General features: G+C 45.1%; 1 protein-coding gene across 1 annotated transcript in view; it reads right to left on the bottom strand.

The window, feature by feature from the left end:
* Nucleotides 1–15,335, bottom strand: part of px (MAP7 domain-containing protein plexus) — a 116,972-nt gene that overhangs the window by 66,373 nt on the left and 35,264 nt on the right. The window contains exons 2-3 of the mRNA XM_089711034.1: nt 4,132–4,456; nt 2,829–3,033 (exon numbers count right to left, since the gene is read on the bottom strand). Coding sequence (XP_089567160.1) covers nt 2,829–3,033; nt 4,132–4,456 — 530 coding nt within the window. The remainder of the gene's footprint in view (nt 1–2,828; nt 3,034–4,131; nt 4,457–15,335) is intronic.

Here is a 15,335-nt window from a genome sequence, read left to right as displayed (position 1 = left end):
CGCTTTTACTCATGTTTTTCAATCGCATTATTTATGTATGGGAAGCTGATGTCATCATTCAAATTGCGAAATTTTATATTCTAGCATGCTTTTACTTATTCTACTGAACCTGGTGGTTCCGGTTATTCATGTATCTAACAGTTATGTCTTGTTACAAAACTCATTTATTAAAAAAAATATATATATACCGGCCGAATTGATAACCTCCTCCTTTTTTTTGAAGTCGGTTAAAAACAGTTTAATAATAGATAAGTATAGATTATTTTTATGTATTTATTTTTAACGTTAATTTATTACTATTGCACTTCTAATTCAGATAAAATTTACTACACATAGATTTAAAACTACAAAAAAATCATAAAATTTATCTTTATCCCAATATAAAACGCGACTACACCAACACAACAATACACATTACACTCGAAGCTCTCCAGTCTACATTTCAACCTCTCCAAATACACAAGACATTTCGTAAAAACCGTGAAAAGCCGGCGGAAAAATAGTTTTCGACTTTTCAAAATTGCACACAACATTACTCTACCCGTGACCCAGTTCGCTTCTCCTTCGCTTTTTTCTCAACTCGACGCGACTCAAATAAAATTCCTGCGAGAAATTTTTTACAAAAATTTTTCCTCCCTTTAAAAATATCAGGAAGTGCCATGTTGCGCTGCGTGCTTTTAATTTTTATATATTTTTAAAATTTCTTTGCAAACGGAACGTGCGAAATTCATTAGTTAATTTTTAAGGAAAACTTGTAATATGCTACTGCAATGAAGTGGTATATTCAACGGCGAGAAGAAATATAACGACTAAATATTTAATGTGCAAGAGTTATTTTGTGCTAAATAGTAGCTAAGTATTAGAAAAATAACCTATACTTAACCAAACTATTACAGAATAATCCTACACAGTACATACATTATATTAAACAAGCTTAAATATGTTCATCTATCTCGAAAATACAATTGATTAAAATCCGCTTAGCGCTTTCGTACTTACAACCAAACATACCCACAAACAAAATTTAGAGTGGTTACTACATACTTGGGAAATTAAATGCAGCATCCGACAAACAATAAATTTAACAAACAAAACATGTTTATTTCAATCATCATTTAATTGTTTATTCGTTAAACGTGTTTATTTACATAACGTGGTGCATTTCCATTTATGATAAACTAATTGATGACCACGACTTCGCACGAGTCGATAAAATAAATAATATTTTTTTCAGACTTTAATGGGTATAAAAAAATAAAAATATACAACAACCGACGCGACGGTCGTCGTACGCAGTGCGTAACCGGCCTTATAGACGAAACGGGCAAAGGCGTGAACGAAAAGCTAGTTAAGTGTATTATCAGTTATCTACGTCGGTGTTTGTATAATGTGACGTCATTTGCGATATGATGACTATACATGAAATGTGCGACATAACGATGTTTTGCACAAAAAAATACATTTTGTATGTAGATAAATATGTTTACTTATTTAGCACTCCTGTGATATAAATTCTGAAGCTACCATTGGGTAATCTATATGTTATAGTCAAACCCCGAAATTCGGGCATTCCTAGATTGGACTGGTTAAACCTCAGGTCTGGCATAATGACTTTGTCAAAGCCCAAATAAATTTTATAAATGTAATATTTTGGCCTTTTACTTTACAATTTTCGTCAGTCGTTGTCTAGCTGAAGCGTATTAATTCGATTCCTATATGATGCATTTGCCTACGTCCGAGACTGCTGCTGACTTCAGTCAAAGGGTGCAATTCAAATGTATTACGAGGATTGCTCGATGGCTGGATGGATTTGCCAAACCTAAGATAAATCAGTCTTTCCGCGAAGAGATTGTGTTTCGGGGTTTGACTATAACATATATACAGTAATATTAATAAGCTGAAGAGTTTGTTTGCTTGAATGCGCTAATCTCAGGAACAACGGGTCCGATTTGAAAAATTATTTCACTGTTAGATAGTCTATTTATCGAGGAAGGTTTTCGGCTACATATCACCATGCAGAGCAATAGGAGCAGAGCAATGCGGGTAAAACCGCGTGGAACAACTAGATTTTAATATATTTTATAGGTTATCATTTTACAAGTTTCACCATTAAGTCCCGTATTTAAGGTTAGTAAGAAATAAGGTAACGTCTCATGGGAACCGAACCCACGATCGATCCCACGTGCATAATGGCATTATGTACTCATTATATTAACGGTATCAAATAGTTATGTAATTATCGACAATCAATCGTATTATAGTCGCTTCAGTGGTGAAGAATAGAGATATTATGTATTATAAGTGTTCTATAGTAAATGGCTGTTATATATAAGTAACTAGCGGTCCGCCCCGGCTTCGCCCGTGGTACATATTTCGCAATAAAAAGTAGCCTATGTCCTTTCTCGGGTATCAAAATATCTCCATACCAAATTTCATGCAAATTGGTTCAGTTCAGACAGACAGAATTACTTTCGCATTTATAATATTAGTATGGATTTTATGAAAATAAGATCTTTATCAAAAGTTGAATGTTAGCAGAAGCGTGATAAGTAACTTTTTAAAACGAGTTATACCGCTTAAAAATATAACTGTATCGCAAATTCTCTTTATGTACGAGTTTTAGGATAAACTTTGCTGCATTTAAATTTTACATAACAAGACGTCCGTTCAGTCCAATCGCTCGATGTCAACTGACACACCATGTCTACCCGCAATCCGCATACTCACACACCGCTCTTCTTGCAATACCGATATTACATCCACCTACCCTCACACACACAACTTTCCTTGCAATACCTACATACATGTAACCAACTACCCACACTCACCAATAAACGGTTTCCCATCCAACCGCTTCATCCAATAGAACCGCTGGCTGTGCGGCTTGTTCTCGCGGTCGTACTGCTCCCACTGCTGCCGCAGGAACGTGTAGCACACGCAGCAGCACTTGACCGTGCCGTCCTCGTCGCCCTCGGCCCGGTAGTCCGCGGGCGGCGCGTGACCGCCGAGGAACGGGAAGTACGGCTCCGAGCTCTGCGTGGTGACAGCGGGCTTATTATATTATGAATACAAGGGAATTAAATGATGGAAATTTTGTACATTAATAGTTGTACTAAGCCTTTTTACTTATGATTTCGTTGCATACCAATGTTTTATTTATCCTAGCTGGGTTTATAATAATTACAGGTAAAAATTAACAGGTATTCAAATCGTTTCTTTAATTGATCAGCAAATCAAAACTTTTATAAGATCCAATGCCAATTCAATATTTTATTGTTGTTGCTGGTCTGCGTATTTATTTGAAAGTGAAAAGCCTTTTAACATACAAATGGCAGATTATGTTATGAAAACAAAAAGAGCTCATTGAACCCAGATATTCGACATAGTTCTTCGAATTAAAATAATCAATAAACAAAACGTGCAATTCTTTTCACTAACTTGTTGTTTATGAAATTAATATCTGGCACACATAAACATCAATTTGAAATTCTTGAAATTTATAATAATATTGCATAGGTACATTGGGTATATACGGACTATGAATTATCCTACAAATTCGGGCCCCTCAAAACAATGCGGGACACGAGCTCAATAACACCGAACCAAAAGCTTCCGTGCCCGTTAAAACAATCATACGTTCAATCAGAGTTGATAATAAAATGTCGCCAAATAAATTGATCAGCTGACGGCGCGGGGTCGCGCGGCGTCAAGCAGACGAAATTGTCGCCGGGTCGCGGGTCAATTGTTTTATGCAGCGCCGCGAGGGATCCGGTTCGAACCGGTGCGAACTGGCGTGGGGGCGCTTGGGATATCAGTGAAGACTTTAGTGTTTTAGTACCTACACTTAGTGATAGTGAAATGGCGACATTATATTCATATTTCCACTCAGCTTATGATGCTATCATGTATCATAAGACTGCGATTTTCGTTACATAATATTGTATTTTATCTTAGCTTCAAAATTAATAAGAACTTTGGTTGTTTCATTCATTTTATTCACCTATGACTGTGTTGTGTTTGAAAATGTTACTTCTGATGGTGATTGTTTTAAAAATCGATCAGCGATAGCTACAGAAGCTTTTGTTTCTGATGCTCAACTTAACTACAGCCGATCAACATATCCGAAATCACCTGCGGATCCGGCTTCACTCGTATCGTGAAGTAGTCGCTGAAGCCGGTGCCGCCGCACACGAAGCACACCCGGTCGTCGGGCGCGGGCGGGGGCGGGGCGGGCGCGGGCGAGCGGGGCGCGGGCGGCGCGGGCGACGGCGCGGGCGTGCCGGCGGCCGGCGACGGCGACGCGCCCGGCCCCGGCGTGCTGGTGCCGTTGTTGGTGCCGTTCGTGGCCGGCGGGCTCGGGTTGCCGCCCGCGCCGCCGCCCGCGCACGTGACCGCCGCCGTGCCCGCGTTCAGCGAGCTCTTTATGTACGCTTTCGCTTTTTCCATCGTCGCGAAACTGTAACAACATCAAAAAAAACACTTATTAATTACTGGTAATAAATAACTTCAGAAAACATGCATCGTTAAGAACTAAAACTTAGACTAAAACAGTACCTATAGTAGAGCCATTTTAATAGGCAACATTTGACAGTTCAACAAAATTCAACAACGTAACCTAGTAGGTAACGACGACATAGAATAACATGATATTTCGTTTTGTTAGAACTGCACATTTGCTTAACTTTTTTTTTCAATTACGATTACATATTTTAAATAATAATAATGACCGATGCAACTAATTTTAAGATTTGATTTTACTGATAAACCATTCTAAAGATAATAAACATTTTCTTATTTAAAGAACTGACGTCGCTACAATTTTGTGTCAATAAACCTTTTTTCTTTATAAATACCAGAGACGTTACTCTAAAAATCGAAATCTGACATCTAGAATCGAATGCATTGGTTACTTGGGAATAAAAATCATCATAAATTATTGACATGTGTTTCAAGTTCGATTGACAATTGTTTCAAGTCCGTATCGATTAATTCGCTTTAATCGATGTTTTTAAGCAGGTTACCACCCTATGAAGATAAAATTGATAGACGTCAAATGTTGCCTATTAAATTGGCTCAACTATAATCGACATAAAACATTCGATTAATTCTTTATTGACTCTATTCGCCACTAGATTCATATTAATTTGACAATGTAAACATTTCATACAACATAGTAATAAGTACGTATAATTTGTAGATTGTCTGTTCATTTCAAGAAGGCTAACAAAGTTACGAATTCTATTGTATTCCTAATAGATTACGTATGCTACTCAAGTTAATTATATAGGTATTACCGTACTTTACTAGAATTACAGCCAATAGAGATATAAATCACTCGAGTTTTTCCATAACAATGTAATAAATATATTCATTCAATATCAATAAATTACAACATTTATTATATTCAAACATAAAATAAACGTAAACATGTTCCATGAATAGTTATTGTTCGTGGACACAATGTAAAACTATGTATTAAAATAATAAATAGTTATATTTACATGCAAAACGAACAGGAAACTGTGAACGGAATAAATGCACAGATAACAGACCCATTTATAAATTAACATCAAATTACTCAAATAAAAATAAATATTTTGAACTACAGCGACCATTAATAATTTGTGTGATGCTTATAAAAAAAAAGACGGGTTGCACTCCGGGAGTGCCGGCAGAAGTGAAAACTTGATTATTAACGTTGAGCATGTTTGATATCCATCCGTCTTACGCTTTTTCGATCAGGTCACGTGTCCTGACGCGAGTTTAAGATTTTATACCCAACACCGCAAAAGAAGTTTTCACTTCAAAAATATCCTCGGTTTAGAAATTATACCTTCATAATATAGCCTGTATTCATTCAATATTTCCACCATCATGCCAAAATTAGAGACAAATGCCTAGCTTGTAAGTTTCTTCAACGAAAATTTATCGATTTTGTCTTAGTATAATATTCATTCATACATAAATATGTAATTGAGAAATACATAATTACTAAAAGGTAATCGTATGTACCGCCTCTATTATAATCCCTTCAAATCCACCCAGACAGAAAATATCAACCACATACCAATACCCGGTTTCTACAAATACCATATTTATATATACAGATAAACATAAACACGGTAATCAGTTAAAACCATTAACACCCGGTGTCGTGACCACGACTTAGACAAAGTAATCGATTATATTGAGTCGTATTCAATCTATGTCTGTGCACATAATATATGATCGTGTTATATAATGTTATCACGTTAGGTCAGGTTAGTTAGACCTATGAAAATTCAAATTATAATAAGCATAAGACAAATAAAAAATAGGTAGGTACATAATATATGTAGTTTCTAATACATAATTGACCCTGCAATCAATCCCACGTTGCATTCGTTCGAATGCATTTTTTTTATTTTGAATAAGGAAGCGCTTGACAGCATGTAGATTGTAGAACCTTATAAGTTATAACCGTAAACAATATTTTAAATAGGATAACATAAATGATTAGACTACAAGCCCGCATAGGACAAAAATATGGGTCAAATGAACCACCATGGGACATATCTAGAACGATAGCAGAGCAAAAAATAATAAGATTCATCACTATGCCGTCACTTGTAAGCTGTCCAACTGAGTGCAGATGAGAATTGAAAAGTACAGGTAGACTCGGTAAATTTTGGTCATATATTTTTGTACGGCATTCTTAACCATCGATAGATCCATTAAAAATAATAAGAAACCGCTCAGTGCCGTACAAAAATGGTGGTCCACCAAGTCGGAATTTTTATTTAATTTCCGAGAGTTACCGGGGGTAAATTTGGTCATTTGACCATGTACGGCATCTGTGTCATACTATTGCTATACTGCTTTTAATCCATTATTCCGCAACGCCGTACAAAAATCATGGGGACAAGGGGAAAAAATCGAGAGTTGTAATCCCCTCTCTTTCCCCACTCCAGGGGGTCATTTGACACAACACGAAATAAATTTATTTTTAAAGTATTTTATGCATAGATAATATTTTTTCATGTGCCGTACATTTTCGTTGGTTCAAAGGGGAAAAATCTGAAAAAGAAAAAAATCCATATAACGAAATATTTGCTTTATATTTTTATAATAAAATATAAATATACATTAATATTAAGAAGCTCGAGGTGGTTAATTATCACCTTGGAAAGTCGGAGTCAGGTGGAATGGACTCCGTTAAATTGATGAACTAATAAAAAAGCTATGAACGAAAAGATGTGAATTATATGCAATCAGTCCATGAATACAGGTAAAGTCACAAGCAAATGCTAGTAATATATACATATTCAAAATGTACAAGTAAAGCGCTTTCAAATGATACCAAACACTGCATATTTATCTTAACTTTATTTTTTTACTCTGTATGTTTTGTCCGCTAGAGGGCGCCACATTAGATTTTGTGAAACCCCATATAGCCTTTAGCTAGCTGGTCGTTGGTTATCCAGTGAACAATTCAGACGCCTCTAATGATATGTCATTTGTCGAATTCTGATAAGTAGTTTAGAAGTTACGAGGGAATAGATGAACATACATACATGACCTGTAAACAACCATAACCCTCCTTTTGCTTTGCCGTAGTTGGGTAAAAATATGTTAATGCCGTACTGTATCAAATGGCCATAAAGCACTCTTAAAATTGTAGCTTTCGTCGCTTTCATCAGCCTAAAAGATGTGGTCTGCACAAAAATGTACGGCATCGTTTTTTCCTAATTTATCTATGTTAATACTATTTAAAACAACGGATAAAGTGTAGAAAACTATTATATTTCATTAATCTACGATGTTTAAAAACTTTAACAAAATTTCTGGTTTTGCATTTCTCTATAACTTTTTTTAGAACGGTTTCTTTTGAACGGCAATACTATACAACAATTGAATTTTACAATATCATGTTAAAAAAAAAGTTCCCGTACAGGGTCAAATGACCTTACAGCTCTTTATATCAAGAATTCGATGAAATTAAGATGATTATTGGTGTACATTTAAAAGAACAATTATTTTTTGACGGCATTGCTTTTAATAGTACTTTTGAGTGCTAGATAATGTTTTGGAACCGAAGCCGTACTTAGTCAAATGACCCCCTGGAGTGGGGAAAGAGAGGGGATTGCATCTCTCGATTTTTTCCCCTTGTCCCCATGATTTTTGTACGGCGTTGCGGAATAATGGATTAAAAGCAGTATAGCAATAGTATGACACAGATGCCGTACATGGTCAAATGACCAAATTTACCCCCGGTAACTCTCGGAAATTAAATAAAAATTCCGACTTGGTGGACCCACATTTTTGTACGGCACTGAGCGGTTTCTTATTATTTTTAATGGATCTATCGATGGTTAAGAATGCCGTACAAAAATATATGACCAAAATTTACCGAGTCTACCTGTACTTTTCAATTCTCATCTGCACTCAGTTGGACAGCTTACAAGTGACGGCATAGTGATGAATCTTATTATTTTTTGCTCTGCTATCGTTCTAGATATGTCCCCTGGTGGTTCATTTGACCCATATTTTTGTCCTATGCGGGCTTGTAGTCTAGATGTTGATATACAAAATTCAGATTAAACTGTCAATTAACAAGTTTCATTACCTGAATGCAAATAAACTGCAATTTAAAGTGACAAACAAAATACAACAATACACTAAGTACAATATTAAACCTTTTCTTACAAGTTAGAACTGCCCTTGATGACCACTCTACTACTACAATCCTAATTATATTATAAACGTGAAGCTTTGTAATGATGTATAGATGTCGTTACTCTAACGCAAAATCAGCTGATCGAATCCGTATCAATTTTAGTACACAGATATCTCTCTCTCTCTATCTGAATAGCATACAGGCTATCTTTTGGGCACTACGCGAGTAAATCCGCAGTCTCCAGCTAGCAACACAATCATACAACACACAATCAGTAGATTCGATCGATACACAGTATCGCGACATCGATCATACGCTGTGTCGTTGCCCTCCGCGGCTCGTTGTACCTTTTATAGATATTATACTCTCGCGCGACGGTTTTCAGGGTTCCGTATACAAAGGGTAAAACGGGACCCTATTAATTCGCTGTCCGTCACTCCGTACGTACCAGGCTGTATCTCATAAACTGATAGTTAGACAGTTATAATTTTCAGAGATGTTTTATCAAATTTTCAAACAACGAATAATAAAAAAGAAGTTAAACAACTTTTGTCAGTCATAAATTGGACGAGCGATCTCTTCAGCTTATATATGCGGAAACCATATAGTGTCGCAAGTCCGACTCGCGCTTAACCGAAGTTTTTCAGCTCGCACGCGTGTGTCTGCACGTCGCGAACGGCGGGGACAAAAACGATGCGACATTGTATGCTCACAATGTGATGGACGACTGTGATCGTGCATTGTGTGCGTGCTTGTAACGTGAATATGCCCGTTGTTTAGGGAAAAATAAAAGTTACGTACATGTGGATAATAAGCCTAGTAGACTTTATATTGTCATTATATTTATAATCTCAAAGATACACAAAACGTATGGGAACCATAGATCCATAGATATAATATTTCATTCATGGTAACTGTGTTGCACTGATGTATTCATATGTGTGAATCTGCAGAAGGTTTATGTCCTTTAAATAATCTAAAAGTTTTAGCAGTATTAAACCGCAGTAGTTAAAAGGATTAAATAATCATTTAAAATGTGCCTCTTATTTTCATTTTTATTGCAACTAAACCCCTTGCACGTATATGCTATGTAGCTTATAAAAGGCATATATAAACACGTCACATAATATACCTACATACAGTACATGCACACAAAGGGCCGCCAGCCGAACAGTGCTATATACAGCCTACTGATAAGGCTTTCACTGCATCCCACGGCTCACGCCATGCGAACCCTTTTTTTTTTTTTTTTTTTTTTTTTAAGTGGGGAAATCTTGCATAGATACCCACGGCCTCCGGGGAAGGGGCCGTGGGTTATGTCGGATTCCTACCGACCAAAACCCCACTGTGTTCCGTCAAGCCGCATCAACGACGGGGCCACGGGTATGGTAGAATTCTTCCGTGACCCCGTCAGCGGCTGCCCGTCGCCGGGCCAAAACAAATTGTGAGCCAACCAGCTCTAACCTCATGGGGCGGCGTGAGCGGAACACGTCTCACGCCACCACATCTCTCCGGACGATGGACTAAATCCCCGCTCCATCGCCCGGCTCCCCTCGTTAGGGAGGCTGGTTGCGGCCGCGTAAATCAGCCGCAACACGACGACGACGCCCAATAGGGCGTCGGCGCCGGATCGGGTCCGCGTGAGGATCCCTCTCGCGGACCCGCTCAGCCTCCTCTTTCCGCGAGATCACGTCCTCAGAGAACGTGATCACCGCGCGCCAGGATCTGTCGCTGCCCACCATTGCACGAACTATGGAAGGCAGAGAGAGATCCGACCCGACGACCGCGACCAAGCGAGCACGAGGCTCGGCCCACGCGGGGCACACGGCAAGAGTATGATCTGCCGTGTCCTCCGGGCAGGCGCACCAATGGCAAGCCATGCTGGGCTCCCTCCTCGCGACTTTGCACAGATACCGCCCGAAACAACCGTGCCCGGACAGTACCTGTGTAAGGCGGAAGGTTATGGCCCCATGCCGCCTGTCGCACCACTCTCGCAGCACCGGTCGAATTGCTGCGACCGTCCGCTCTCCAGCGCTGGGCTCTTCGAGCCGGCGTTCCCACTCCCGGAACCGCCGTTCGACGGCCTCATCCCTCCACTGCTCAACCTCCTCATAGGATGGGTTGAGCCCAAGTAACTTGGACGCCGAGACGCGGCGATACACGTCCGCGAGCATCTCGGCGTCCAGTTCCCACGGTGGCGTTCCGGCCATCACGCACGCTGCCTCGAATGAGACCGTGCGGTACGCCCTCACTACCCTAAGCGCCATGACCCGCTGCGGTCTCCGCAGGAATGGTCTATTACGGGCGCTTAAGGCATCTGCCCAGATGGGGGCCCCATAGAGGGCCATGGAGCGGATTACGCCTGTATACAAACGGCGACACCCACCCCTGGCACCCCTAAGGTTTGGGAGCAAGCTTCCCAGTGCCCCGGCCACCCCAACAAGACGGGGGGCGAGGCGACGGAAGTGCTCCACGAACCTCCATCTGCTGTCCAGCACAATGCCTAGGTACCGCATTGTGGATCCAACCTTGATGGGCACCCCGCTAACCCGGATCTCCGATCCAGCGCTGTGTAGCCTTCGACGGCCGGGAAAGAAGATAGCCTCCGACTTCTCCAGCGCCACCTCGAGACCCAGCCGCCGAATGCGACCCACCACGTCCGCCACCCCCGCGGCAGCTAGGAGAGCCGCCTCGTCATACGAGGCACCACGCGCGGTCACCAGGGTGTCGTCCGCGTAGCAGGTTACGCCGACACCTGGGAGATTTGCGGCGCGCAGGACCCAGTCGTATCCAATGTTCCACAGGAGAGGTCCGAGGACTGAACCCTGTGGAACACCGCACGAGACCTCCTTCTCGCTCCACCCATCCCGGGTAGGACACGCCACAGCCCTGTCCGAAAGATATGATCGCAGTAGGCGCATCATATATTCCGGAACGCGGTGAAAGTGGAGCGCGTCAAGAATCTTCTCCCACGGCAGGGTGTTGAAGGCATTGGCGATGTCCAAGGACACCGCCAGAACAACCTCGCCGCTCTCAGTCGCGCTCTCCACAGTCGCCCTCACACGCGTTATGGCATCGAGCGTAGACCTCCCCCGGCGAAAACCAAATTGGTTGTTGCTGAGGTCCGGACCTATTCCCTCTAAATGGTTGACGAGGCGAGCTGCGAAAACGCGCTCAAAAAGCTTGCTCACCTCGTCAAGCAGAACGATAGGCCTGTAAGCAGTGGGTGAGTTCTGCGGGCGTCCATCCTTCCTCAGAAGGACCAAGTTCCCCGTCTTCCACCTGCGGGGAAATTGGCCCTGCCGAAGGCAGGCTGAAAATAACTGCTCTACTCGGGGTCCGAGAGCCTCCATCGCCAGCACCCAGGCTCGACCAGGGATTCCGTCTGGGCCTGGGGCGGTGTTCTTCTGCTTGAGTCGCCCCACCGCTGTTTCCACTTCGTCCCGGGTGACATCTGGAACAGATACACCTGCAGAGTCTTCCTGTTCGTCAGACGTCGCCGCCGTTGTCAAGGCATCTGGGCCGCCGTTGGCAAGGCTTCCCCTCTCTGGGAACAGGGTTGCTACTATCTGTTCCAGTAAGCGAGGCTCGAGGGACTGAGACAGGGGAGGGGCCCACGGGCGGAGCTTCTGCCTTACCCGCTTGTACGGCCGACCCCACGGTTCTTGGTTTAGGCTCTCAAGCATTTCGTCCCAGGCCCGATCCTTGGCGCTGCCGATTGCCTCCTGCAGAGCCGTCACGCACTCCCTGTAAGCGGCATATAGTCGCGTTTCCTCCTCCTCATCGCGCCATCTCCGGCGCCGGTGTCTGGTGTACGCCCGCCTCGCAGCCACACAAGAAGTGCGCAGCTGGGCGATTTCGGCAGACCACCAGTACATCCGACGTCTGCGCGGAGTAGAGCGGGCTCTGGGCATCGACGCGTCGCAAACCTGCACCATAGCGTTTGCCAGCCATGCTGCTTCATCCTCGACCGAACTGTCCTGTGGCGCAGGCAACCACGACTGCACTATGGCAGCCTCAATCAGAAGGTCCCTGTCGAGACTCCGAAGTGCCCAGCGTGGACGCCTATCAGTCCGGGAAGACCGGCTGGAGGCAATCGAGGGCGCAGATATGCTGAAGCGGATGTAACGGTGGTCCGACAGCGTCTCCACATCGGTAACAACCCTCCAATCCTCGATTCGCCGTGCAAGGTGGGGGCTTGCAAACGTGACGTCGACGATGGATCCACCCCTTTGCCTCACACACGTTAATTCTGACCCACGATTGAGCACCGAGAGATCGGCCGCAACCGCCCAGTCTTGTAATACCGCTCCCCGCGCATTCCTCACCGAAGATCCCCATGCCATTGACTTGGCATTGAAATCTCCGGCCAGAAGTATAGGCTGAGGACGGGCGAGCTCAATCAGCTCCCCTAACTCTGCCAGAAACTGCTCGAACTCGTCCAGTCCGCGGTTGGGAGAGAAGTACACTCCGACCACCGTGTATCCTCTGATTGAAGCCGAGACGCAGCCCCGCCGTTGGACAACTCGTTCCATAGTCACACCCCCCTGAGCCACTAACGTCACCAAGCCATCCACGTCCCCCACCCAGTTATCCCGGAGAGGTACCGAGTATGGCTCAGCTACCACCGCCACATCTATCATCCACTCCGCCAGACTCTGGAGCAGCAGATCTTGAGCTCTGGCGCAGTGGTTAATGTTGGCTTGAAGAAAGCGGAGGGCCATCGCTACGTCTCCATTCCTTCTACCTCCACAGGCGCCTCTAGTGGCGCAGGGCAGGAACGCGATGCGACTACTGGGCCATCGCGACTCTTGCCTCCTCTCTTCCGCTTAGGGGCTTTGCAGGCCGGGCCCCCGAGCCGGTGTCCCGCAGGCAGTCTTGCATCGGCGCAGAGGACACAATGAGCGGTTGCAGAGCACCCTGCAGCCTTGTGCCCATCTTCGCCACACCGATAACAGACGTTGCTCCGGTCCGTCGGCGATGAGCACATGACTCTTACGTGCCCCACCTCCAGACACCGGAAGCAGCGTTGCGGCTTCACTGCGCCAAGCGAGACCCCCGCGGAAACCCATCCAACAAGGATGCGCCCAGCCTGCGCCACCTTTTTCGCGGCGGCTACCGGGCAACTCACCCACGCCGTGGTGGAGCCCCTCGAGCCCACGCGCAGACCACTACACTTGACCTGGTCCGCGGGGCACTCACCCACCCGGGAGACTGCAGCTGCGACTTCATCGGCAGCCACCGAATCGTCGAGACCAGTGACCCGAACCTCCGCGCACTTTATCGGCCTGGATACCTTGATGGTATCTTCGCCCCACACCTCGCGTAGTCTACCAGCAAGGGCGTCCGCCTCCTTTGCACTTGTAGTGCCCGGTATTTCCAGAATTCTGGCCCCGGTGGCGGCACGCTTAAAGCGCAAGGCGCTAACGCCGATCGCCGCGAGGTCGATATCTTTCCGAGATCTAGCCATCACGGAGGCGTACGTTACACCGCGCTCCTCCGCACCCGGCTGCAGGGTTATGACCACAGCCGAGGACGAGGGAGAGCGGAGTTTAGGGGCCCTTTCACGTGCTTTATCCCCCGCCTTGTTTTTCTTCCTTTTCTTCTTCTCCACCAGAGTCCACCCTTGTTTAGGCGGTTGCTGCTGGGGAGCAGTAGACGTAGACGGGGCAACCTTTTCGGGACGCCGCTCCGCCTTCTTACCTCCCTTTCCTTGATTGGCCTTTGGGGCCGGACCGGTACCCACAGGCTGTGCAACAGCCCGCTTTTCGCCCTGATTTTTATTCGCAGCCTTTGCAGGCGCCCTCTTAGTAGCCTTTGGAGGCGGGAGTTGAGGGAAGTCCTCGGTTAGCCCTTGGCTAACCGCCATCCCCCTAGTCCTATCATCCGCCGCTAGTGGCGGCCTCACGCGCCTTACTGGAGGTAGGCGTTCCTCCAGCACATCCAGCCGGGCGTTTACCATTTCTCCAACCTGCCGCATGATGTTCGCGGTCAGGTCAGAGTCCGTCTGCTGCTGCTGCGTATGATGTGCAGCCCCTAGCGTAGCTTTCATGTCCGCCATCTCCTTGCGGAGGGCCGCAATCTCCCCATGGAGCCTGGTATTGTCGGCCTGAAGCCGCCGTGTCTCTTCGGAGGCGGTGCGCTGCACCAGCAGTGCGACCGCCTCTTGGATCGCCTCCGACGCATCCTTTAGGGTCCGTTTCGACGTCCCCTTCAGGCTTGAGGATTTTGCTTCTATTACAGCAAGGTTCTCCTCAATGCGGCGCCGGAGGGCTGCGGTGGATTCATTTTCGTCTGTCCGTCCGCCGCCAGCTTCTGCTTCCACAGCCTGGGAGCTTCTCAAGACCTGGGTCTCTCGCTCAGTCTCGGGCTTGTCGCCTGCGAGCACAAGAGCTTTTCGTGCGGCGACCAAGTCCGCCAGAGCTCTCCTTGCGGCCGTAGGCCGCGCCACACCTGATGATCGTCCCTTGCCCCTCTTGGCACCCTTCTTGGCCGTGCGCGTTTGTCCCTCTGTGGAGGAGCCCGAGCAGCTCGCTCCAGAAGACCGCTTGCGCTTTGCCCACAATCGGTCCTCTTCGTATGACTGGACCGTCATGAGGCTGTCTACAGACGTTGCCGTAGACAGTCCACTGGGTCCAGCTTTCCTCCCCCTAGTTCTCACACGCTCCGTTTGAGCGCG

The sequence above is a fragment of the Colias philodice genome, chromosome 25 (genome assembly GCF_061535455.1).
Source record: "Colias philodice isolate Cphi_HAF_F1 chromosome 25, ilColPhil1 Martin Lab GWU primary, whole genome shotgun sequence".
Classification (NCBI taxonomy): Eukaryota; Metazoa; Arthropoda; class Insecta; order Lepidoptera; family Pieridae; genus Colias; species Colias philodice.
This window is presented reverse-complemented; position numbering and strand designations above follow the sequence as displayed.